At 38.4% G+C, this 27,570-nt stretch overlaps 1 protein-coding gene across 2 annotated transcripts in view; it reads left to right on the top strand.

Annotated features, from left to right (window-relative positions):
- PCCA (propionyl-CoA carboxylase subunit alpha) overlaps positions 1-27,570 on the top strand; it is a 284,596-nt gene that overhangs the window by 162,049 nt on the left and 94,977 nt on the right. For both annotated transcript variants that reach the window (XM_035557044.2, XM_035557045.2), the window contains exon 19: positions 12,142-12,244. In XM_035557044.2, the coding sequence (XP_035412937.1) occupies positions 12,142-12,244 (103 nt within the window). The remainder of the gene's footprint in view (positions 1-12,141; positions 12,245-27,570) is intronic.

Raw genomic sequence — 27,570 nt, 5'->3', positions numbered from 1 at the left:
GTTTTATGGCCATTTAAGCCTGCGTCTCCTCACACTAGGCACTGCAGCACCATTCCACAGCTCTCATCTCTTCAACCTCCTCAGCTTTCAGTAACTCACACGTGCCTTCACAGAAGCCAGGGGTAGTGAGAGCTGATCGCCTTTCTGCTGTTCCGCCCTTGGAAAACTTGGATTGCTGTGAGAAATTTCCATGCCTGTAAAGCTGGCAGGGTCAGCTCATCTCAAACAGGATAGCCCAGAAGGGGCTGCAGGCATTTGCATTTTAGAAAAACTATGTTGGATATGGGTGCAGAGATTTTGGGCTTAGAGGGAACGTGGCTGTCATTTTGTACAGGTTCCCTCGGCACAGCGCAAAGGAAGGGTTGGAATTGAAGAAATTGTGAGAACTGTTTCTGAACATCTTCCTACAACATCTGCTCTCAGCTGCCGGTCACTGCTTCTGAATGTGCATTTTAAAAGTATTTTGGTTCTTCCCTTGCATTCATTTGTTCCTTTACTGATTACTGGTAGCATTGCACATAAATTTCTGTGAGATAGCAGGGGGCATGGTTACACTGGATCAAAACCAGCTACGTAGTGTATGCCACGTCATGTTTGTGCAACAATCTTACCTTACATTTTCTATAAAATGTCTGTTTTCTCTGTGTCAGAAGAAGCAGAGAAGTTGTTTGCTGATGGTTGTTTGCATTTTTCTCCAAACATTCTATACAGTTTCACATACCAGTTTAGAGAGAAAAAAAAAGCTCTATCTTTTAAAACTGTGCAATCATTTTAACTAAATAATAATTGGATTTGTAAGAAAATATGTTTAACGAAAAGTGTCTTCTATACTATATAAAATATACATATACAGCACAAGGTATATATGTACCATGTTTATATGTATACACCATACATATATATATAAGATATATATATATCACTATGTAGTGTGTGAAAAACATGTTTGGTATTTTGGAAATTTATTTTTTTGATTTGCAAATTGCCAAACTACCTTGATTTAGTGCTAATTGTCATTGCAAAGGCAAGGAAGGAGAGGGGACTTCTGGGTAAGTATATTGGAGAAGTGTGACTAGATCCTTGTCCTTCTTATACCTCATTTATTTGCTGTGGATCACTGAATATTAGACTAGATGGAAATTTGGTTCTCCCAATATGGCTAGTTTTGTGTTCCCATGCTATCTTGGGTATGATTCTCCCCAGATAAACACAGAGGACTCTAAGTAGAAAACCCACTTTCTGGTAGTCATTATATGTAGTTGTGTTACTGCCACTCTTTGGGTCCATCCCATCTGCACAGTTAGCGGGCAGAAGTTTTGTTTGTTAATACTGAGCATAAAGCATTAGCTGTTACAAATACTTGAGTATTTTTTCCCGGATCTTATTTTTGTCCTTCACAAATAATAATCCTAATTTAACTAATCGTTTATTCTGAAATTATTTCATTCACATCTGTTGCACATAGCTTTAGCTAATTAGGAAACCTGCACACCATTTTTTATGTTGGCTTTCTTCTCTATAGTTGTGAACAATAGCAGGTGTCCTATTAAAAGGATGAAAATATATCGAGTGAAGTAGAGATTTATCTTTTGAATGCATATGATTTTGTTAAATAATTAGAGCTTGGGTTTCTGTGGGCCAGATCCATAGTACTAAGTGGTGTAATAAATACAGATGAGTGTCACCTAAAGGTAGTTTGGCCTGTCTGAGGTCTAACTCCTTGTGGAGAGGCACCTTTCTCTCTTCATTGGTTATAAATAAATGGTTAATATCAGGTAGCTAAAGCTCAGTGGTTTGAACTCAGGATGTAAGCTAAAGGTGCAATAGAAGATCTATTGATGGTAATGTGAGTCATCGGAGCTCTGTTATATGCTATAATTGTCTAGATGTGAAGAATTAGTACTTCCTGAAGATGATACGCATGTTTTATGTTATCTAATATAATTTAATTTTTAATGAACTCTTGCAGTTTTTCATCTTCTGTTTTTTCTTACTAACCTAACAGAATTAGTGGCATTAATCTGTTCAACAGGAATGTAGTGCACAAGAAATAGAGAACAAAGCTTTAAAATCTATGAGACATTACTTTTTTTTTTTTTTTACGTCAGGTAGAGGAAGTAGCTGTTATGTTGTCTGCCAGACATTGGCTTGAGTACCTCTAGCCAAATGCTCTGATCAGATTTGTCTTTGGTTTGGTAGTGCATCGCTGATGCTTGTGCTGTCATCCAACACCAGTTCTTATGTATGTATTAAAGATGCATATTTTTGTAAAGATTCCAGAAAAATATATTGTTGCAAATGATTATCATTTTATGATATTAATCATATTTAATATTAAATTTCTTTAAATATTTTTGAATTAAATCTTTAAACATTTTGAATTAAACTTAATCATATTTAATGATATTAAATTATGTATATTGTTGCAATTCCGTGTTAGCTTCCGTTTCTTACACTACGGCATATAGGATGGCCAGTAAGGGAAAATCTGATCATCCTTTTCTGGGATTGTGTACCATCTTGAATGTGTATCCCATGTATTTCCTGAGTTAAGCCTCATGGAGAAAAATCACAACAGAGCAAATATGATCAGTACAGCTGTATTACAAAAGTGATTTCAAGCATGAGATGATTAAGCTGTTAGATGCACTCTTTTGGCTCTGCTGCAACCAAGTTTGCAGGAGGTGGTCAGTTCTGTGATGGGTGAGCTCTAACAATACTTGGAAATCACGCTGAAGCCTGCTGTGTTATGTTTTCCAAGATGCACAAAAAAATAATAGCATTCTTTTTTATTTTTATTTTTTTTAAATAATGACCTTCAGGGTATTGCACAGGTGATGGGCTAAGTCAAATCATAGGTACTACAAAATGTGGCAGAGAGAAAACTATTCCATATTTCTGGCAATATGATCTGGTTTTAGTAGACTGACAGATTAAAAAGGGGCTGTAGTGAAAGAACTAAATGAAACCACTAAATATGGGAAAAATAGAAGTCTTTACATGGTTTTTAATAACAGCCTCAAAAGGTTATTTGGAGATAGTGTTTTATAGAAGACATTTTCAGTTTGGTTTGAAGACCGGTTTTGTTTGTTAGCTTAATATAATTTATAATTTTTCATTAGTTTGCATACTGTATTCCCTGTGGGCCTTTTAGAAGGTTGATGCTCTTACCCCCAGTGTTTTTGCCAAATTTCCTCAGAGATGGCCTTATTCTGATACCTTCCCTGTCCATTGACTGTAATAGCTCTCACTCATGATCTTCTTGATTTAGTAAATTGAACAGGTGCTGACAGGTTTCACTGTATTGGGCCACATATCATTTATTCTTCAAGGAAACTCTGCATTTCAGTCAGATGTCACTGGCTATAATGGTGGGTATGACAGTCTGTGGGTGCAGATGTGCATCTCTGAATATGAAAGATAGGTTAATGTATTTTTGAGGGATTAACCTTGTAAATTACTCATAGTTGGCAAAACAGTGATGTGTTAAAGAAGGTAACTTTTAACAGGATAAGGATAGGATAACTGGCATGTTAAAGTTTTTTTCAAATTGAAAGCTTTACATTTGATTTGAATATAAATATTTTCTCTTCCAAACTGGCAGAATGATTTTTCAAAAGTGCTGCACTGAACAAGGGGTTTTGAGCCCGAATCTAGGAAACAAGTGTTGGTTTCTTTTAAACTGTGGGCTGATAACCAAACTAAATACGGAGCTTATGGTTTTGGAGGAGTGCAGATGCATAAATTGTCATTAAGGCCAGTACAAGTGGCTTTCTGGTTCATGCTGAAGAGCAGATACTCTCACTATGTGTGTTTGACTTCAGATTAGTTCTGGTCTAGTGCTATGTGCCCATTTGTAGCTATATGGTGCTGGGTGCACTTCTGTCCTGCTTCAGTCGGGCAAGGATCTGCTTCCTATGCCCAGAGTCTGTTCTGCAGCGTGAATCAAAGCTTAGTGGAGGTGACTGGGGTAATTTGTTTCAAGAACTAAAACACTGTTTTCACACCCATAGTATGTTGTTTTCATTACTTCTGAGATTGCATACTCTACAGAGTTCTTGTGTAAAAGTAGGTGAATAACTGAAATTTGAATTCTGAGAAAAGGAATGATGGATTAAAGTAGCAAATGTGTTTTGAATTCACATTTACAGCAGTTGATAGCAATTTAGTTCAAAATTAGTAGGCTACATTAATTAACAGGCCAATTTCGCTATTGGATGATGACAGGAAGCCTAACACAGAATTTGCCTGGGTGTCTTTTAAAAATAAAAATAAAAATTAAGTATAGAAAATTGCCTTGTGCATAGATGTAAAATTGAATAACTCTTACCTTATCAAACCTATCAGTAGATAATCTTTTAATTATTTCATCTCCGTTTCATATTAGTAGTTTAGAAATTGCTTGTTTTCAGTTTTTAATATGCACAGGAAACCTGTAGTATTCTAAAAACACAAAGTGAAAAATAACACATTATTGCTGGGCACAGCTGTTGTTTGAATGGAGGTGCAGGAAGCAGGCTGCCCAGCAGCTACATCCCAGTGCCATCACACCGTACGGGAGGATATAACTGCTACTGGGTGATGCTAACAGAAGAGCTGTGGTCCTCCTTACGGCATCACAGCAAGTTGTTCTGAAGCTTTTTGAGCATTAAAAGAAAGCAAGGTAATTATTGTAAGACTGTTCCTAAATACTTGCACAATAAGAGAAATAAACTTCCTTGTTCAATATGGAAAATTTGTACAGGAAAAAAGATGTTTGTCTTCTTGTAGAGTGTATTATTATTATTATTATGCGTGCAAGGCCAAACCCATATTAAAAATGAAGAATGCAACAGTATTTGCTAGACAGAAACACAGTTGTTGAATTAAATATTTTAATGAAATATTATTTAATGAGAAATTGCCCCAAACTTTTTTTTGATGATGAGGATTTTTAGATTTTTCTTTTCTGTATAGTAGTTTTCAGTACAAGTCAATATTGCTGACTGATCTTATTAAAAACACCTGCTTCCAAGTAGTTCCTTTTTTTTCATAAATAGTTTTGCTGATTTAGGAAAGATGGTTTGAAAGAACAAATCAAAAGCGCAGACTTGTAAATTACATGGAAAATAAACAACTTTTCTCTGTGTTTGTGAACATATGATTTGAGTAATGCCTTTATGACTTAAAGCCAGATTTTCCACCCTTCTTATCAGAAGCAGTGGGGCACGTACTATAACTTCCCTTTGGAAGGCACGTCAGAGAAGACTGTATGGAAGGAGTTCATCATGCCCTTCTCTCACCCTTGTCTTGTCAATTCAACCACAGTGCTCCCTTTGCTCTCTCCCTTACACACAAGATTTGAAGCTTCCTTGCTTCTCATCTCACAAATACTTGCAATGAGACAATGAGCACCATCTCACCCAGCATTAATGCTTGTGGTGTTTACTTTTTCCAAGAGCAACCAAATACTAAAGTAGGCTCTGACATGCTGTAGGAGGAAGTTAGTTTCAGGTATCAAGTACATTTATTTATTTGTGATTTTCAAGGTACGCTGACATTTGTTGAAGGACTGGGCAGTGTGACCCTCCTCTGAAATCGAGAGGTCTCAGGTTGTACTTGCAGCTCCCTGCATTGCTTTGTGTTTCATCCAATTTATTAAATGCAAAGCGCATAAAAAGTTTCCTGGAATAGGACCAAGTACCAAAACTCTTTGTCCTGGGGGATGCATCATCAGGCTGTAAAGCTGTATTTTCTGTGTCTCAGTCTTCAAACAGAGGTTGGCCAAGCATTGGAACAGGCTGCCCAGGGATGCGGTGGACTCCCTGTTCCCGGAGGTATTGAAGAGATGTGTGGATGTGGCACTGAGGGATGTGGTTTAGTGGTGGAACTCAGTAGGTCAAACTGATGGTTGGGCACGATGATCTGGAAAGTCTTTTCCGACCTGTGACTTTCTCATTCCATCCTTCCATCAGCAGGGCAGGATGGTGAGTTCCCCCCCAGTGCTTGCCTGGACATGGGCTTCTTGCTCTTGGGAGATGAGAGGTAGATTTCAACCCTCATAGGCTGAGGTAGGTTGATAACCCAAGTCTTTCATTCTCTGGGCGTATGTACTGCAAGCATGAATTTGCTATAGCAAGATGGGCAGTAGCATAAATCCTACTTCCTTTTCCTCATAGATTGAAAACTAAGAGCCATGAAAGACTTTTCAAGATGCTTAGAATTTGTTGATGTTAGCCTGCATGCTCAGAGCACAGGTCTTCTCCTTAAGGCTATGGAGACAACGTTGGCAGAGGAGCCCTGAGTTCCCGGACGCCTGCTAGGCCGATCGGGAAGCTAGCTGTAAAGCAGGCGAGCCGGAGCGACGCGGTTTGCAGGCCCCGAGCCCTGCGTGCTTTGAGACCTTCAAAGTGAAAGAGGGTAAGCCAGGGTGAGCTCAGGTTGTCTGCAGGGTTACTTGTCAGTTAAATGAAGACAAAAAAGTGGTTGAGCCACACACTTAGATCTGGGTAGCTAAATTCACCCTGGATTTATAGGACCTAGGTTTAACCATTTCATTACTTAGCCTTAATCTGGGATTCACTGATGAAGGTGCTGGAGGTTTTCAGTGGACATTGCATTGCAGGTCTTTATGTCAATGCCCAAAAAGGCTTCTATTAAATGAAAAGGAAGCATCCAGATGTGCATTACTTTGAATCAAAGCACACTTCACTCCATAATGTTTTTTTAGAACAATGCTTTCTGGTTTACAGTTTACCTCCCATGTAATTTTTTTTTCTAGTGGTCACTATTCAGATATAGTACACAGCTATAACGATGCGTTTGTTACTGATCTAAATTTAATATGTAAGAAAATGCAGTATAAAACCATTTTGACGTAACCATTTTGACATAATCATTGAGTAATTCAGCCTTTGTCTGATAGCTGGCACACAGGCTAGTAGAGGTTATTATTTTGTATGACACATGCAGAACTATAATTTAGTCTGATGATGGTATATTTTCATACTCTTGGTGAAAGGTGTATGTGTACATAATGCATGCATAAAGTAGAAAGAAGGGAAACCCATTTTTAGGTATAGATGCATCAATCTGAATATATGCAGAAATGTGTGTGAATATATGTAGAAAATATTTCAAATTGCTGAATAAAATATTCCCATAGAATATTCCCAGATTCTTAGGTTCCTTTCACATAATTTTTAGTTCTTAAAATAATCCTGTGAAAGTGCTGCTTTTATCTTCTCTGTGCAACGATGAACTTTTATGTTGGAAAGTGTTGAAAGTGCTCAGATAGTAAAGCTTAGATTTTTGTTTTGTTTGGCAGTACACTTCTGTTTAGAATTCTTTTAATCTATCCATTCCCTGATTTTATATTCATCTGATAGTTGAAGGTTCTGTGAAGGGTATTTCTTTGTATATGAACTTATTAAACCAATAATGCTCAAAAGTATATGATTTACAACTTTTATTTTTATTTTTTTACATCGCAAGATAGACTCCTGTTTGAGTTGTTAAATTTCTATTTGCCTTTCTTGAGTTTTTTTTTTTTTTCTGGGGGGGAGTATGGAGAAAATAAGAAACAATTTATATGGTAGATCTAAAGTTTCATTAAAATTGCTTATGCCCTGTCCCAGGCATTTTAAGTGGGCCATCTGTCTAAACATCTCTCCATTTTTTTCTGATCATTTCCTCGACTTATTCATGAGCCATGGGAGGGCTCCTTTGTAGTCTCCATGTAGCTGCTTCAGTCTACCCCCACTGAATACATCTATGTGCTTGCATAACATATCTTTTCACAGTGCTGGAAATTCTCTGAACTTGGTTCAGATGAATGGCCCACTTTCTGAAGGTCTTTTTTTCCTCCCCCTGCAAAGATTTGTATGCAGAAACTGACCTTGGTGGCTACAGAATCCAGCACATTATTCTTGATCATTTTACAGGCCACCTGCTGTGAAAGTTATGATGAAGGATTTCTTAATGATTCTTTGACCATTAACATTGTTTTAAGTCAATATTTCACTTTTATTTAACTGCTGAATAGGTAATTTCACATTTGAAAAGCAGCTTTATGGAGTGTCATATAATTTGGTCTTCAAATACTTATAATCTTTCATAACTGGAGAATTTGTTGTGATAGTTGGCGATTTCTCTGCCTTTACCTAAAGTATTATGCAGCAAAAATATCAGAAGTAAAGAGAATTTGTAAGTTTTCCCCAGCATTAGAACTCACATTTTGAATTGGAAGAAAAAAAAAATCCATATGCTATTTCCTGACCCTTTAGGAGCTGGTGACATTTATCATAGCTCATTACATCATCATCAGTAATCGGGAGAGGGAAGTTTATTTGCCACAAACTGCAGAAAATTGTAGTTTTATTGAGTCCCTTCTATCCGATTGGTTGATGACAATCAAAATGGACAGACTGGAGCAGAGTTATGACTTGACTTGCTTTTGTGACTGTCTGTTTTCTTTCGTTATTTGTTTTTGACTAGAATAGATAATAGTTTAACTAGTGTCTGTTTTCCATGAGCACAGTGTGTGTCGAGTTAAAATTTTTAGCAGTTGTCTGTTTCTCTCACTGAAAATTTGCAAGGAAAGCAGGAGCTGTGATTGCTGTTATTATAAAGTGTGTCTCTTTTTCTTTCGTGGCAGTTGAGGGTAAAAGGGATGTAATACACTGTGCTGTGCATGAAATAAATGATGATACTGTGACATCATCTGCAGTTGAACAAATAGTGACAGAGATGGAAAATAAATAAACGACTAAGCAGGCAAATGGTGCTGTTTTGCTTCTCACACCACTTACAGATTTTTATAATTTACAAGGTTTAGCTTAATACCTTTATGGCTTAGAGCTACGCCATCCACCTTCCTCTTAGTATGTGCCCCATTAGCTTGTGATAACTTCCCTTTGGAAGGCCGGTCAGAGAAGACTGCGTGGAAGAGGAGTTCATTGTGCCCTCCTCTCACCCTTGTCCTGTCGGTGCAGTCCCAGTGCTCTGTTTGCTCTCTCCCTCTCCTTGTGTATAATGCTAGCAAGGGAAAACAACACACAGTTCTCTGTGGCCCCGCTTCCTGTTCACCCAGCACTCATCTTGCTGCTAAACTTGTGTTTGTTCCTGCAGCCAACAATCTCCACACATAGAGTCATTTCTTTGATTTTTCATAGGCTAGAGCTGGAAGAAGAACGAGAGGGCACATTTAAACCCTGTGATTCTGAATCTGAGATTGGGATGAAAGCAGCTTAGATACTTGGCCTTGTTAATGATAGTAAAAATGACACTATTTTGTCTTACAGCATTTTTTTCTGTAAATAGAATATCTCAGATTTCAGCTTGGTGTGTAGAATTTTTAAAGTTACACATCTTTGAAAATGGCCAGAAATTTGGGGGTTTTGTTATCAACTAGTGGAAAACATATTCAGTAGTCCTGATGTTTTCTTGATGTTTTCTCTTTGGATGGCTTAGAAGAGTTCTCTGCTAAGGAAGCAAACTTGCCCGAGAACAGAGTGGCTATTTCCCCTGCACTTGGACTTCTCATATATTCAGAAAACCAAACCACAAACAAAACACCGAAGCCCCCTTTCTTAGCCTGGTAGAAACTCTGGCATTTTTGTAGCAGTTCACAGACTGGATCAGCTTTCAACCTGTTGACATCCGAGAAGGTTGGATTGGACTTTGATCCTTACTTTTGAACTTCGTGATCCTTAAAAAAAAAAACAACCCTACACACAAAAACAAACAAAATAAAACCAAACAACCAAAACCAACAACAACAAAACAAAACACACACACACAAAAAAACCCACACCAGCAAACCTAAAACAACAAATCCCTCAATCCCATTAAAATGGAGTCTATTACTACGAAGTAGTTTATTTGAAAGGAATTTGATTTAATGAAGAAAAAGCAGAATTCTTATGAGAATAATTAATACCGTACGTATCCATCTTAGTGAATAAAACCATAGATTACAGTTAAAAAGCCAGAGGCATTTGGTTAGCAAAGCTGAAAAATGCGAGAGGATCCAGCAATTCCAGGAGGGATATAAAACTCGCAGTGGACGTTGGTATTAGATACAGCTCTGGACCTTGCCCTCCTGACCACCAGTGTTGCAGAGAGAGGAATTATATGCCTGTGGGGCAGTTTGAAACCCCGGAAAAGCAGTGATCATAGCCATGCCTTTCAAGAGGCATGCATCCTGTTTGGAGATACACTTGACAAAGCTCAGCAAGACAGGCCCGAACAAAAATAATCCCTGCTGGAGAACAAGACTGTCTTTCCTTTGATGGCCAGCGGCCAGACCCATGAGGTCACTTCCAGTCAAATGCAATATGAAGCAGGGCCATGCCAGCAGGGTTATAAGGAATCTCATGCCACCAATGAAGCAGATCTACTAAGCTGTGTTTGAGATGAGGTCTTACCACTTATACGAGAAATATTAAGTTGCTATAAACTACTAAATCTTGTTTATTTTAATAGAATACTATCTAGAGTTTAGCCAAGTTCTGTCAATAACCCCTTACATTCCTCCTTACTCCTGGTGCTCTGATGCCAGGAAATGCAATGAAAATATCTCTCCGCCTGCTACCTGTCAAGGAAATTCCTCAGTTCCTCTTCTTCAGGAACTCCAGTGTCTGTAGTGTTTCCTATCAGCCAGTGTCAATGTTTTGGTGACATAAAGGAATTTTAAGATGAAGTGCTGAGAAGTGTCATTGCATCCAATAAGCCATAGATATTTCCTCAAATTTGTTGTTTTCACGATGGTCTCTGTGTTAAATGCAGAAAGTAATGCTTGGCTTCACTAGTGTGGGAATAGGCTATTTTGAATATCTGTTACTCATGAACTTTGCAGGTAGTGTTAGAGGTGAGCTAAGATGTTTGGTGAAAGTTGGCGTAGACTCTACTTGGCTTGGACTAATGATAAATGTATCTATTATTTTAGCTAGTACATTTAACGTTTCATTTTTCCTCTTTTTGGTCATGTTACAAAGCACAATTTTTGGAAACTCTTTGCCTGATTAGGTACCTGAATGTGTATTTGCCTTGATTTTAGAAGTTTAAAAAACCCAACCTTCTTAAAGGAAATGCCTAAATCCTTAGCAAGCCAGTGTGTTGTCCTTGCCTTAGGCAGAAAGCTTCTCCTCCTGTGGCCTCTGGAGGTCTCTCAGGTGGTTCTCCCTGTTGATTCCATAGACAAGCTGAGCGCTTCCTTTGGGTGAGATGTGGTTCACTGGGCACCTGAATCCTCAGCAGACTGCATGTGACACAATCCAGAAGAACGTATTTCCATGTTTTAAGAGATTGAAGGCTGCACTGAAATAGGGTAGGGTAGTAAGCTGTAGTAAGTACGGAGTTGAAGTACAAAGTTGAAGAGACTTGGGAAGCTAGGATGAGGGAAAAAAATCAAAGTTATACATTTTAAATAAAATATCTGGCAATTACTTATTTCACCCTGAATTAGCAAGAATGATATTTCAGGTCTGATTCCCTCGATGCCAGGTGAGCTTCTTTAAGCTGAAGTTGAAAAGATTCATGGTTCTTGTATTACCTGATAATTGATGCAGCCACAGACTGCTGCAGGAATAGGTATAATGCTGCACATGGGTTGTGATACACCTTTATTTTTCTGTTTGCTTGAAGGACTCTGTGGGTGAAATGCTGTTAAAATGTACATTAATTATAAAATTATGTGTATTAATGGTTTGGCTGAATCTTTTGTGTCTAATTGGACTTTAATTAAGGTTTACTGAGGATGAGATGAAGGGAATAGTGATTATATTTTGCCCTTAGAAAGAATGCTGCAGCTATTGCTGTTGCTATTCTTCTGCCAACCCACTTTCTCATCTGCTTTTCATCCTGTTTGAATGAATTCTGTAGTGAGTGCTGGCTGTATTCAAGAGCCTCCTATAACTCTATCAGCATACCCAGTGTGTCAAGGCAAGTCTAGAAAGAAAGTAGAGTGTATTTTCTCCTCATACACCATTTGACAGAAAAATGTATCCAATATTTTTTTCAAGTATGATCTCCAACTGTGTCTATAGATTAATGATGTTTTATATCCTTCATGACCATCCTATGAGGAAAGCGCTTCTGGTTAAAATGGGAGAAGCATGAAATCTCTGTTAAAAATTCTTCTTCTGTCTGTTTCTTTTTTAGAATTCCTATTGCTAAATCAAAGAGAAGTAGCTGGGAGCTTTCTGTGCATCTAGGAGATGGAATTTACCCTGTTGCAGTTTCAAAGGATGGCTCATCATTTTCTGTAAGTTCTGCTCATTTTCCAAGAAACTTGTTGCATTGGAACAATATACGTTATCCTTGACTCCTACTGCAATTCTCTATCTGTTCAGTGACCAAACTAACTGTTTGCTTTGTCTTTAGTAGACATAACCGTGAATTACAAAACAAGACTCGTTATGTTAATTAAATAGTACTAGTGTACAAAGATTTTTCTCTTCCTGCGTCTGTGGAACATTTTTGTATCCACTTGTTTCTTAAATTACTTTTCTAATTAACAACCCTGTTTTGTGTCTTGTTTAGAAGTGAGGCCTTATGCTTCAATTGTAAATATTTAAGAGCAAGAAAAATAACTGCAATGTTGAGAAACATTACATTAGCTTAAGTTAGTGATTAAAAAAACAAATCAAAGAACTGAGCAAGTTGAATATATAATCATATTGGAATGGAATTATTCAGCCCCTCAGTGGTAAAACTGCATGCAGGCATAGTAAAATGCCAATATTTCAAGATATGCCGAGATCACTTCAGATGCATGTGTATTACCTATTGTTTTACAAATATTTTAAGATAATTACTTAAACACTTAATATTGTCGACATGAAAGGTGGAAGGAGAGAGCATGACAACAGAACAATGGTAATGCTGTGTTCAGTAGTTCAGCTGTTCAGTAGATCAAAGCCAAGATGCAAGCTGGTTGAATTATATTGAGACAGTAGATATATAGAGAGAATTACTTCTTAAGTCCATTAATGGTAATTTCATAATCAAACAGATTTTTAAAAATAGACAGCTGACTTGCATAATATCTGTTGACTCCTAGGCAGAAATTTTCAAAGGAGTCTGAAGAAGTCAGTTTTTCTTAGAGTCATTGAAATACAGGACTGTGAGGAACCTCAGGTGTCTTTGTCTGTCTCTGACAGCTGTTTACTCTTCTTGCCAGTCTTTACTGAGGAATGTTCTGCAACATCTGCTCTGTGATATTTTTATAGTCGTGACGTTCAAAATCACAAGATTTTTTTTTTTTTTTGAAAAAGGGTATTTAAATGACAGTTTAAGTCAATTACGTTTTTAGGTGGTTATTTTCACTTAAATTTCTTTTTTAACACTACCTCTATCTCTGCCACATTGTATTTCACACACACTCCTGATGACTGAGAAAAAAGTGTGAGTAGGGACCAGGAACACTTTCTGTCCACATGCATCATAGGCGCACAGAAAGAAATGATGTGGAGAAGATCAGCAGTTGTAGTCAGCACCTTTTAAAATTCTGTCTTGCAAATATACTACTTGAAGTCTGAAATATAGAGTTCATTTTAGCTGTCATGTTGATTCCTCTTAGAAAGAATTCCAGAAGATCTAGAATGCAACTTTTTACTCAGTGCATAGCACATAGCATTGCTCCATGGCTGTGACACTCACCCCACATGTGGAGTTGTGGTTTGGGAGCTAAGGCCATATCTGCACACAGCTTTTTACTGAATTAATTAAATTTATATAATGTCCTAGGTATCCTGTGAACTTGAATACAACCCATTGTTTAGACAACAAAACATCCCTGCCAGATTTCAGCCCACCTCAGACTGGCACTGGTTTGTGTGGCAGATAGCCCTTCCTAGGAACAGTCATTGCCCCCAGCCTTTCCACCTTTTTGTCACCATGTCTCTATCTAACAGCAGTCAGCCTGGAGCTGTCTGTGGCTATGAGGAAGGTAGAAGGTGGCTGTTGCTTGTTATGGGGATTGCACACACACATATTTTTGAGCGATTTACTTCAATTTCATTTAGATACCTAGGCTCTAGCTTATACTTGCTTGGTTAAATTTAGTAAAGGTATATTTTTAAGTCAAACTAAAGAAAGTTTGCAGACAGAGGAGGCCTAAGCATTCTTCTGTGCTTTTGTCGCTATTGATTTTGAAGGTAACTTGGAAATATAAGCTCATATATGAGTCAGTCCTAGATTCCTGAGCAGCGGATGTAAGCTGCATTGTGTCTGTCCAAGATGTGCTAACTCTGAGAAAAGACGATGAAAATGTAATGTTATTGCTGCTAACAATTATTAACATACAGTGAATCATTCCTACCTACATGTAAGCCCATTTTAACACGGCATATTTGGAGTCTGATCGCAAATGGTTCAGTTTGTTATTCAAACTGTAACACCTCCAATATAATCAAGTGGTCTGGCATTAGTGGACAAGGCACGAGTGAATAGTTACTTTTCTTGTTTGCTTTTGTAAATTCCTTTATCTTTCAAAGTCATTTGGGCCCCTCTTTGCTGCTTTTCTCTAGTAGGAAAGTTGCTGTGGGCAAGCAATGCTCTGCAGGATTCCCACCAGGGCCCGGAGGGGAGTAACAGGCCTGCAAAGGTCCTGCTCATCTCCTTGCAGCCCTGCAGCGTTCTCCTGGTTTCACCTCTCACTGTTAGGTTACGAGACAGGAGCACTCACTCCTGGGGCGCTCTGCACCCCATAACATCACAGGTGAAGGGGTAGAAAAGCAACAGGGTGGAGGAGTATGGGTGTGAAGTAGTGTAGGCTGTGTGGCCAAAAGTTTGGGACAAAGGGGCTGGAGACAGAAGCATTTGTGTTTTGGTTCTACCTTAACCCAGCCTCTTTACCAAGCTTGGGAAGAGAGAATTCCTTACTTGTTTGTACCTGGGAAATTCCCTAGCTGGTGAAATAAATCACAGTAGGTGGATTTCATGATGACCATATAGTCTATGTCACTTGAACCTTAAGGCATCAAGTATTAAAAATAACTCCTAAGCTTGGGTTTTTACAAAGCAGGTAACTATCTTTGAATCCCAAGATTGTTCAGTTAGTTATTTTTCCTTGTTACTGGACAAATAGACAACTTGCTATTCTTTATTAATATTTCTTTTTTTGCTGAGGTTCTAATGGGATTGTGCTGCAGACAAGAAAATGGAGCAAATGAAGCACAGTCAAAAATCTTCTCTGATATAATTCAAAACTTTAAAATAGAAAAGTAATTGGTTTAAGAAAAGTCAAAGACTAGGAATGAGAAATCTTGTTTCTGATTAGGAGGTATAACATACTATCAGAAAAAAAAAAAGGGAAGACTCAAAGCCACCTTTATTAACTTTGCTGTCAAAAATGCAAGCCTCACTTTTTGAACTTCTGTGTTTGCTTTTCGCTATGAAGTTGGTGTGACACGGGCTCCTGACTTTGTGGGCTGTGTCCCCTTGTGGCTTGCGACAAAGATAGCTGAATCCGTGGAGCAGTTCGAGAGCCCAGTGGGAGGGCCACCTTCGCATTCCCCTTCAGAAGTTTGCTCCTGCTGTAAACTGTGCCTTGCAGCAGCAGTGTTCGCATTCTGATTTACTTTGTTTACCACTGGGACCTTTCCAGCAGTGACTCCTTTCTTTTTTCCTTAACTCTTCTACCCTCACCAGCTGAAACCTCACCACCTCACAGTGTGCAGTGCTTTGCTCTCTGCGTAGGGAGTGTGAGCAGCAGGCTTCTCCGTGGTTCCTGCTGTTTGCGAGCAGATCATTCGGCAGCATCCCGGTCTATGGGTCATCTGTGGTTTTCTTCCTTTATCAGGAGAATCTTAATGAATTGTGCAGTGTTAACTGCTCTTTGCTGCTCTTTATTTTTCAGGATTTCGAGTTCTGGAACCATCTGTTTTCAACTGCTTTATTTGTACTGAAGGTCTTTGATGCGGGCTGATTTTAAGGCACTTTAGAGGCCTTGCTTCCCCAAACTGAAGGACTTAAACAATAAGTGGTCAAGTGTGAGCAATATTGTTTGCTTGAAGTAGTGAAAACAACAACAAATTAGTTTTCTTGTTTCCAATAGAGACTAAAAGCTTTTGTGAATCCTAATTTGATATTTTTTAATAATAGAAGTAATTCTATTATTATTATGAAGCCAGCAACTTATATGCTAATACTTAAATTTGTATAGAATTATTGTCCTAGTATTTTCAATATCAGGCAGTTGTGTCTGGTGACACTCTGTCAACATAATAGCAAACAATTTAGCAATTAAAAGCTTCTAATAATCTGACTTGAGAATTAAAATTTAGCAACTTTGAGATCTGCTTTGTTTCATACCAAGAACTCTCCAGCTAAATTCATGTAAATGTATCACTTATTCTTTTTCCTGTGTTACTTCTCCTATGTATTAATTGCTAGAAGAATCCTCGTTAACTAACTGCTTGTCATATCTATATATCTAACTAAGCTTTTGGAGGGCAGTCTTTGGTCAGTATTCTTCTTAAACTCAAATCTTTTCCTTTCATCAAGATTATTACTAAAGATCAAGATTACTACTAAAATAGAAAGAGGAATACCCTCTTTTACCTAAGACTAATGTAAAACAGCAACAAACAGTCCAGAAGCATCCTTTCACCAAACTATGGAACCTCTTTTTTTATTCGAAGTTCAGACAGGAACCTTTTTCATCTTTCCCTTTTCTATTGTCAGTCTGTCTGTGAAGTGTTTTTATTATCCAATTTTATCAATACAAAGACATTTGTCAGTCTGTCTATGAAGTGTCTTTATTACCTGATTTTACTGATACAAAGGCATAATATAGTTTTGCTCGTGATGAGTGGTGGAGAATGGATTGAGAGTAGTCCTGTGGAGAAGGACCTGGGGGTGTTGGTGGGTGAGAAGCTCAATGTGAGCTGGCCAGGTGCACTTGCAGCCCAGAAAGCCAACCGTATTCTGGGCTGCATCAAAAGAAGCATGGCCATCGGGTCCAGGGAGGTGATTCTCCCCCTCTGCTCTCGTGAGACCCTACCTGGAGTGCTGTGATCAGCTTTGGGGGCCCCTCAGCACAAGAAGGATGTGGATCTGTTGGTGAGTCCAGAGGAGGGCCATGAGGATGCTCAGAGGACTGGAGCACCTCTCCTATGAAGAAAGGGTGAGGGAGCTGGGGTTGTTCAGCCTGAAGAAGTGAAGGCTTTAGGCAGACCTTATAGTGGCCTTCCAGTACCTAAAGGGGGCCTACAGGAAAACTGGGGAGGGACTCTCTGTCAGGGAGTGTAGTGATAGGACAAGGAGTAATGGCTTTAAACTTACAAAGGGTACATTTAGATCATATATTAAGAGGAAATTCTTCACTGTGAGGGCGGTGAGGCACTGGCACAGGTTTCCCAGAGAAGCTGTGGATGCCCCATCTCTGGAGGTGTTCAAGGCCAGTTTGGATGGGGCTTTGGGCAACTTGGTCTGGTGGGAGGTGTCCTGTCCATGGCAGAGGGGTTGGAACTAGATGATCTTCAAAGTCCCTTCCAACCCAAACCATTCTATGATTCTAATTTCATGTAGTGAACGGTCATTCAATAAAGTTAATACCATTAAAATGTGCAATAAAAATGATAGTTTAGAATGTAAGTTGCCTAAGCAATGGAGATCATAAATATATTGGACCAGGAATCCAATAATACAGTTCAGTTTATTGGATCCACCACTGTGTCATTTTCCCATTACAAAGTAAAGGGTTTGGTGATAAACAGGAGTGAAAGATAAATGATTACTTGACCCAGTACAATCTTTTCACTGCTATAACCCACTTTCTTTCCTTCCTTCAATATTCTTCAGTTGTATTTCTCTGTTAAAAATGTTACCCAAATTAGACAACTAAAGAATGGTTTGATTTAGTATCTTTTTGGCAGAGGGGGTGGTAGAAAAGGGATGGATGGTCGTCATGATTTTTTTGGCTACAACTCTCTGCTTTCACAAAAGCCATGGATGAATCCAAAAGCTGAAATGTAAATACAGGCAGTAAGTAATTGCACTTTAGGTGATAGACACGATTCTTTTTGCTTGAAGTTCATCGATCTATGTGTAGGATGAGGGCATACAAAAAGGTATGAGGGGTTCAACAAAGAATTTGTGGCTATATTTTATGCAGTAAACTGCATTCTTGAAAACCATTTTGGCATAGTCCATTTTTTGATCCTTTGTTATAGAAGAGGAATCCTCTGTCCTGAGAATTCGTTATTGCTGATTTGCATGATTTCTCTGCAAGTAATTGTTGTCATTCTTTTTCATGTTTAAAAACAGCCCTTTCTCAGCCCTTTTGCTTAGGGTTCTTCAGTTCAGTAGTAGATGCATACCTTCCCAGACCAGTTGGATTCATCTCCCAATCTGTTCAGTTGACAAAGAATTTCCAGATGTTTTCACTTATAAAGTAGCTTCTTATCACTGGAGTTGTGGTGAATGAAAGTTGTTTATTTAAAAAAAAAAAAAAAAGAAAAAAGAAAAAGAAAAAAGCATAAGGTGAAATAGTTCAGAAGTTACTTTGAGAAAATGGAAATTTGATATGTTTCCAAAGGGGCCCAAATAGGTCAAACTGAATAAGAGGACTAGAGAAAGCTTAATTACTTTTTTTTTAGATTACTACTGGAATGGGCTACCATTTTCACAAAATATTGGATTGCTTCCTAAATTCAAATTTAAGAACAAGTAAATATAATACTGACATGAAATCTCTGTGGAAATTTTGTGATGGTTATTCAGCCAAATGAAAAATTGATTAATGAATGTTTAAATTTGTTTTCAGGGAAAATGAATGTTTTTTTTTTCCACAGGAAGTAAAGAATTTATTAGATATCTGTGTAGGTGGGAAATTGTCTTGTGTACCTTTTAATATTTTAAAAAGAAAACCTATTGTATAGTATATAAATGAAAGTATAAAAGTACAGATCTAAGGCATTAGTCATTATTTGAATGCATCCATGTATCATTAGCATAGAGTAGTTAACTAGTTATTTGTATGCTTTAAATTAGTGAATTCACGTTATCTAGTTATGATTAAATTTTCATTTCAAATTGAAATATAATATACACTTAAGTAGAAGAATTCTGCTGTATTCATGTGCTGCAAATTTTATGGCTGAGAGGTAAGTTGATTTAAAAATTACTTTAGGAAATACTGTCTCTGTTTTATAAACTCTCTTCAAGGCGGAAAAATGCATGAGAAGGAATATCATACAATCATAGAATCATAGAATATCCCGAGTTGGAAGTGACCCATAAGGATCATCAAGTCCAACTTACCCCAAAGTCAAGCTAGATGTAGCTGAAATATGCAAGGCATCAAGTATAAAAAGGAGTGGTATAATGTAAAATCAGAGCAATGATAAAGAAAGTTGCTGTAAGCAAACTTAATCCACATTTAATTCATTAAATACAAATGTGAATGGAGAAGGATCATAATCCAGTGCATATTCTGTTCCATCTTTCCAGTAGTCCATGCAGAAGAAGAATGTTTTCCAGATCTATCAGTATAAAATTAATGACCTTTTTAAGAGAATCAATAAAATACCAGAATTATTACTACTAGTATTTTACACTTCTGGTATGCTTCAGGCACATAATAACATACAACTAATTGGTCATATAAAAGAAATGTGAGAGCTGTGTCTATAAGAATGAAATGCAAATACCTGTAAGAATTCAAGTAGTAAGGAGAGGTAGCCAGAAAATATATGTTAACATGTATCCCCAACAGAAGTAAACGAAGACTTTGCTGTTGTACTACTTATAAATATATATCATCATGTAATGGAATGTCATATGTGTTATATTGTTATATGCATGGAATAAAATATACTTTTATTCTGACATCCTGTGTTAGCCTGAATGAAGGAAAAGTGTAGAAGTAAAGGCACAAGTGTAGTTGCATGATCCTTAAAGCTACAAGCAGAACACTTTTCCTGTCTTTTTCAGAATAGTTTGCATTCTACTTGTGCAATAGCACATATACTCTCCTTTGCAATACACGTGCAGTTGTGTGAACAAAACTTGTCATTACTAAGTTCTATAGGTTGTTGCTTAGTCAGGAGTTAAGGAAAATATTTTATGATAGATGTACTATTCTGCCACTGCTGGTTTTGCATAGCATTTAATATAATGCAAAATAGTGTCTTGAGTGCCAGAGGTTGCTCATCGTACTTCAGGTAGACTGTTTGGACTCGAATTTAAAATAAAATTAGTGAATTTAATCTAATGGACTATTTAACAAATAGCATAGATAATGAAACTATTTAGCAAAGCATACCTCTTGGCATTAATTAGATGCTTTCTTCTACCTACCTGTTGCTTGCACTGTGTAGTTAACTTTGTTTCATTTGTAGATCTATAAAACAGTACCATGATACTCACATTTCAGGGTTGCTGTCCTGTCATTCATACCCTTATTTAATCTGCTCAGAAAGTGTAGAAAAGTAATTCCTTCTTCCCCAGACAGTAAAACATACTGATGTCTAATGCAGCTTGGCATTTCTTAGCTACACATATTCCTGCTTATATTATGCCTAAAAGTATGCACTGTAATTCAACTTGGAAGAACAATAAATTGATTTCCTGATCTTTCGAATTATAGTACTTTGTTCAACAGCATGTTGTCTGAGGTTTTCATTAACTGAAGAAAATTGGACATGGTTTAGGGAAAAGGGCTTAGAAAGGGTGGAGTCCACTTTTGGGGTGCTACTTTGACCAACTTTTGTTCACCTCTGCCCTCCCACCATTTTGTGTATAGAAGACAAGAATGAAGGGAATGCACACTTCACTTTTCCCCCAGTATTCCCCCAGCTTAGCTGGTCTTTTCTTTTTCATGCTGACTAGCCATTCACTTTTGGACATACTTGAACCATTTAAAAAAAATCCTAAGGATTTCTCCTTAATCACCGGCATGTAGTGTAATGTGAACAGCTTAATCTAGATTCTGCCACTAGTTTTTATCCCTCTTTTATTTCAGGTTCAAATCCAAAGCATTTTTTTTGTTGTTTCTAAGACTTAAATGGTTTGTATAATGGCATTTTAATGAGGTATGCATAAGATAACACTGTAGCAAGACCAAAACCCCTGATTTCCACCCTTGCAAAACACTGCCTTTATTCCTGGGCTACATTAATACTTGTTGGCTGGCTCTGTGGCTTTCTGGATCCTACACTCCTTTTTGCACAGTGGCAGATTTCTGCAGGAAGGGTAGAGATTGCACATCCTGTTCTGATGTGTGGGGACAGTTTCTCCTGGGGGAGAAGCTGCGGACTTGAACCCTTCAATCTGAGGAGAGCCCTGAACCTCGCATTCTGACTCTGTGGGGCAGGTGCTTTAATTGGTATATTTCTGCGGATGCTGACATTGTGTTTTTTAAATGAAAGTAGCCTTGGCCTTGGTATCTTGTTGTGAACTCGGTGTTTCTGGTATGCATTTCCACTCTGCTGAATTGAGTCTCTCTGAGCATCTCCCAGAGATGCTGGGACACATTGTTCATGAATCATGAGCAGCGTTAGGTAAGCTGGAGGTAAAAAATCTTAGGTAAATATTAAGAGTACTTGTGTAATATTTGTCTATGCTTGTATTAGCAGTGTTTGTGTACCAAGCAAAATGAGAAACACAGAGTATCTGGGTTGCATATTTTCTTAAATAACACGCCAGTTTAACAACAATTATATGTAAGGGACTGGTACAATATGTGCGTATTTGCTTTGTAAAGAGAGATTGTTGTGGATTTGTTTGTATATCTCTTACTAGTTTGTTCATATGGTACTTCATAGGCATATAAAGAAAATATCCACAGTGTCGAGAACTAAAAATAACATGAAAAGTAATGAACTAATTTTGTAGTTTTAATAATACGCTCTCCTCTCTATATCAGGGTAGTGTAATAGCTTGCTTTCTGTGGTATACTCAGGTTTCTGATGATTCATAGTTCTGTAAAACTCATAGCAACATATGGTCTGGCACTTGTATGTAGGCTACAAGGAATGCTTGAAAAGGGAATGCAACAAAAAGTAAGAAAAGTTAGGAAGCAAAATACTTTAAAAGGAAGTGTGGTCAGTTTGAATATTTACTTTCCTTGTCTCAGCATCAGGCTTCTTTTCATTATTTTAAAGCATAGGTCTTAGAAGGCAGAAAAGGAGCTAGGTTTTTCAGTGGTTACTTCTAAATTATCTAATGAAGATTGTCTGTGTCTTGAGTTTTACCTACAGAGATGGCTTCATATCATGAGATCCTGTGATATGAAAATGGACAGTAAGTTCTGCTATGGGTCATGATCCAACAATCCCAGGAATTTCAGCAAACAGTAAAATAGAAATTAAATGTCTGTAACAGTACAGAGCAGTATCATACAATTTTCTGTTTTCAGAAGGTCTTATTTCTGGCATAACAGCCACCTTTGCTGTCCTGCTGTGGTCTTTTGGTGTAAGACTGAAAGCTCCTTGGGGTACCAGTAATGTCCTCAATTCATTTGTGTGCCATGCACACTTCAGATCCTGCACCAAAATATTCATACAATTATTTTCTAGTTTCTAAAAGCAATGCTTACATGAGCATACGTTGGATTTTTTTCTTTACCATTGATTTCACATCCAACGTAACTGGAAAGGAAAAAACCCAACCAATTCCTCTCCACCCTCAAAAACCCCCTCCAACTTCCCAACCCCCTCCCCAAATTTTGTAGAATGAATAGATCAAAAAATGTTGTGAGCTCCTCCTGCTGGCTCAGCTGTAGCAGTAGATACATTTAAAAGCATGCTAATGTGATGTTAAGAGCTTGGCTTTTTACCACAAAAGCCATAGTTAACTCTGCAGCTCCTGAATGGTGTTTCATCTTTAATTCTGTTCTCTTAGCAAATCTCAGCACATTTAATATTCAGTATGACACTCTACTTTGGGATCTCTTGATTCTTTGGCAGAGGGGGGAACTATAGGGTCATTGCTGCTTTGAGTTGCTTTCTTAGCTCTAAATTTCTTTGCTGCTTTTTTCCCCCTTTAATTTAATTTTTAAGTAAGGCAGATTATTAACATTACTTTAATGTAGCTTTTATGGCTTATGAAAAATAATGCTGCTGTAGTGGATAGATGTGCGTCAGCTGTGACTAAATGTTTTGATGTAGTCTTCTCAAAAGATAGACTAGAAGAGCTTTCCTTTGAAATATGTGAAGCAGTTTTAGACACAGCTTCTCAGATGGATCTAATTAGTCTTTCATACGGACTGGATGTCCGTTTGTTGCAGCTGAATTCTCATTTCATTCACCCATAACTAGAAACACCTCGCTTCAAACGTGTTTCTTCAAAGAAAGAAGGGTTTAGGGTTCCATGTTTTACTGCTTTTTGATGTTGGTTTCCCTTTAACTGAGAAGACCTTATGTTTATACAACTGTTATTATTAAGAAAACATAGCTTTGTTCCTGAGAGTTCATTCGGTATCAGTGTTGGCTATTGGTAGGAGTCGGAGATCTGTGGAATAGATCTTGCTGTACGAGACTGGTGGGACAGCTGTATGTCTGGCGATTCGGCTCCTTCTAGGAAGATCTGAATGCAAACAGAGTGTTTTAATAAAACCAGGGAACTGGGGCTGCAGGGGAAAATGGAGATTAGAGGTGTACAAATGATCAGGCTCATCAGTGAATAGCAGTCCTATTTATCATTTATATGTCACCAGTGTGACACTGTGATGTGCCGTGTCATGACACCTTTACAACAAACAATATGATGAAAGCTGTAGCGATAAGCGTCTGCTTGATCCGTGTAGACTATTCAGATACTGCTGTGGGTGGATGCTGAAGGAAAATGAGTGGAAGGAGGGCAAGGTGACAGATGCCTGTGCGTGTTCCCCCCTGGCTGCTCTGCGGTCACGGTGTCCTTTAGACTAAGGGGAATCAGTTTGCAGAAGCAGACTGATTCAGTTGGCTGCATTATTCTTCTCCCCTGCAATGTAGCTGAGCTGTTTTTCCCTCTGGTGATTGCCATTCACTGCCTTCTCTTCCTTATCAAAGAAGGGGCAGGCCTGTCTTAGATGGTGGCACCTAGGACACACTGATATGAGAGGAGAGTGTCTCTTAGATGCCTGAAGAAACCCAAGATGCAGCAGCACTGGATGCTCAGGTAGCTGCAAAATGTCTTGGGTGATGTGGTAGGCTGTGAGCATAGCATTAATGGACCTGGCTGGTCTACAGGGTTGTGTCTTGGTCCCTGCTACTTGTCCACGTCAGTAACTACTGCAGAATTGCATGTCTGCTTGGCAGCTCTCACTGCAATACTTCTGCTGCTGCTGGCCTCACCCAGTCATTGTCCCTTTCCTTCAGGGATCAGGCTAAAGGTACTGATTTGTCGAAAGGCTTAAGAAGGAGAACAGGGTGATTCTCATTGCAGGAGGAGGAAAGTAATTTTAAAATACTGAAAATGAACTGCACCACAGTCTGCCTCATATAGAGAATAAAAAGGGAACTGACTTTAATAGTCTTAATCCACTGCTATTTTCCAGAGAAAATGTACCGATCTCAAGGACATAGAACGAACCACAATCAACTGAAAAACAAATAGACCCATAGCTCCATAAACCTAGAATGATGTATTATTTCAGGTAATATTATATGCACCAGTCTTTATTGCAAAGATTGTTGTTGCAGTTCCAAAATCACTTAGATTTAAGGAACGCCAGATGTCAGGTGTGTGACTGAATGCAGAATCCCTTCACTGTTGAGTATATTATATCGGCCAGCTTTCTGCATTTTCCATAGTCTGCGTAGGGATGGGGACTGTTGTCTATAGACCTTTGTTTCATTTGTTGTGGAAATGTAGGGAGGCAATGAATGAGAGGAGTGTAAGGAGAGAGAGGTCAATCTTATGGTTAAGGAGGCTGTATGCTGACTTCTATCCCTGCCTGTCTCAAAGTTTTTCAGAGAATCTAGCCAAATCTTTGAAACCATACTTTCTAAATGCAGTCAATTTTGTATGCTCTGGGCCTCAAGCCTCACACAAGAGTCAGTCATAGCTGAATATTTACAGCCACTTGGGAAATCAGTGGTATCAGAACATTTAAGGCTGTAACAAGAAGTACTCTAAGGCATCAGGTCTCACATGTGCATCATATATTTAGTAGGGTCTTTTAAAACTGTAATCTGTTGATGTCTCACCTCTACTAGATGGTGTGAAATGATGAGGACATGGTGAAAATAAACTGATATTTCTCTAATGTGAAAGAGTCAAGTATCATGTGCTAAGGGAGGGATAGAAAGTATGTTGAAGAAAACAATACTTCTGTCTGTGGACTAAGGCTTGATTAGTGTGTAGTAAGGCTACCTGATGAGCAATATGGAGAATAGTTTCATTAATGAGTATTGTTCAGTAATACGTCCCCACAGCATTTGAATCTGTTTAAAATATGTAAGCAAAGGAGATAAAGCCATGTAGTGCTTAGCATCTCAAATTTTTGGTCTTGATATTCATATTCACATAAAGTTGTGTCTCAATTTAGAGACTTTTGGGACTGCTTTGGGACTACACGTGTATATGTGTGAGAGAGAAGTAGATCCCTATGTTCTTATGTGATAGTTCTTCCTCTTTTTTTTTTTTTTTCCCCAATTTACTTTGCAATGTAATGCTGATACTCAGAGGACTCGTTATCTGGGTTGGATCCATTACCAGTCCTGCCTTTTCCCAGTGTGTCTCTTTGTTTTGGCTGGTCCCAGTTGCCATCCCTCAGTCTCCTCGCCTGGTTTATGCTCATTGCCTGGCCACTCTGAGTCTCCCCTCTGAACTTCCATGTCACTTAGCAATCAGTCTTGGTTCTTTTCTACAGGACCTCGTCCCATGTAGCTGTGCCCTGCTCCCCTGGCCTCCAGGCTTTTATCCTCAAAAGTCCCCATTTCCATTTTCCTTTCCCAGGGCCTTGGTGTTGTTTTTGCTTGTCCCCTTTCCTTTCCCTTACTGTTTATCCAGTTAGTTCTTTTTTCTGAGATCACTCTCAGTCTTTAGATTATTCTCTCTTTTCCTTCATCCTATATTTTGAACTCCTTCCTTGCAGTCAGTCCATGCTTCCGTCTCTTCCATTCTTTGAATTTGGTTTCTTGTATTTGTTACCACTTCCATTTCCTTTCTCCATCTGTAGCCTTCTTGCTCAGTGAGTCCCCCCCACCATACTACTTACTCCTAATTTTTCTCTCCATCTTTTCTGTGCATCCTTCAGTGACACTTCCTATCTTTGTTCCAGTCTGCTTTCTCCAGCCACTGTACCCTCAGTGGAAAGCTTTTGTTGCTTGTGCATTGTTTGTACTGTTTCTTCTTCCTCTGATGCCCAGACCTGGCAAGAGCAAGCACTGAAACCTCAGAGGTGATGCATTTGGAGTTTTATACTTAAGCTGGCATTCCGCAATTCAAAAATAAAACGTCTGAGGAAGCCAAGTTCATCCCTACACTGGTATGTGCTAAATTCATGAAGTTTCCTTTAGAAATACAGCTGTGAAGTGTGGTGGTCTACAAATGGATAGGATTTGTTTTTTGGAATCCACAGAACTCATCCAAAGTTTCCATGAGGGCAATACAGGTGCACTCCAACAATTTCTCTTCCCAGGCAGATTTTCAAGTCTGTTCTAAATCATAAAGGAGATGCTGCAACCTTTCATAGAAAAGTCAGTAGAATTTAGTAACGTGGCCAAAAATTTATTCTTGTTCCACAGCAGAAATAGCTGCATTTTATAATAGTTGCACTCTGAAATTTGCCCTTTCTAAAATTATTTCTAAATGGCCAAATTGTCAGAGCTCACCTAAGTTGTAAGAACCTGAAAACAGTGTGATGATGTGAAGTGTCAGACAACTTCGGCACTAAGGCTCTTCCCTTCCCCCTCGTGTTGTAGCTCTGCGTCCCAAACCCATGCCTTTTGGCAGGCTCTTCCCCTGCTCCTCCCATGCTCCTTCTGTCTTCATTCCAACCTTGTCTTTCTGTTGTGGCTGCCCTCTTGTTTCCACCATCTAACCTCCATCAGCTGTTTCCTTTATTGCCGTAATCACTGTGTATTTTCAGAGTGACCTCTTTGTCACTGTTGGGGCAGCCCAGCTGTTCCACGCTAGCAGACTAGCTTGTATGCGCGGTTTGTCCCGGTTTAATTTGATATCTTCTCATAGTGGGTAGGGGAGGAGGGAAATAATTTAATGAAAAATGTGTATGTTTAAACTGGCATCTTTATTTCGATGGTGGTGGGGTTTGCGTATTGTTAATTTATAACATATTTTTGAGTAATGCAGGATCTTTTATGTTAATTTTTAAATCTAAACTCTCAAAGAAATGCTACACTGTGGCCAATCAACATAATGGGCAATAAGGTAGAATGAAGGCTAGCTTTTTAATGAAGAAATTGATAGAGATGGTGTATCTAAATCCTAGGAAACTGAGAGCCTGGGCCTCCCTTCTTTAGCAGTTACAGACCAAGAACAAAACCAGCCAGAATATGATGCCCTTGAACAAGAGAGCAGCAAATCCTAAGGTAAAACAGAGAAATAGACCCTCTCCCTTACACAGCTTTGTGGCGTCAGCAAAGGAAAACTTTCTGCAGTAGGTGAATTAATAGGTATGGAGGGGAAAGGACCTAA

The sequence above is a fragment of the Cygnus atratus genome, chromosome 1, assembly GCF_013377495.2.
Source record: "Cygnus atratus isolate AKBS03 ecotype Queensland, Australia chromosome 1, CAtr_DNAZoo_HiC_assembly, whole genome shotgun sequence".
In the NCBI taxonomy this organism is placed as follows: Eukaryota; Metazoa; Chordata; class Aves; order Anseriformes; family Anatidae; genus Cygnus; species Cygnus atratus.
This window is presented reverse-complemented; position numbering and strand designations above follow the sequence as displayed.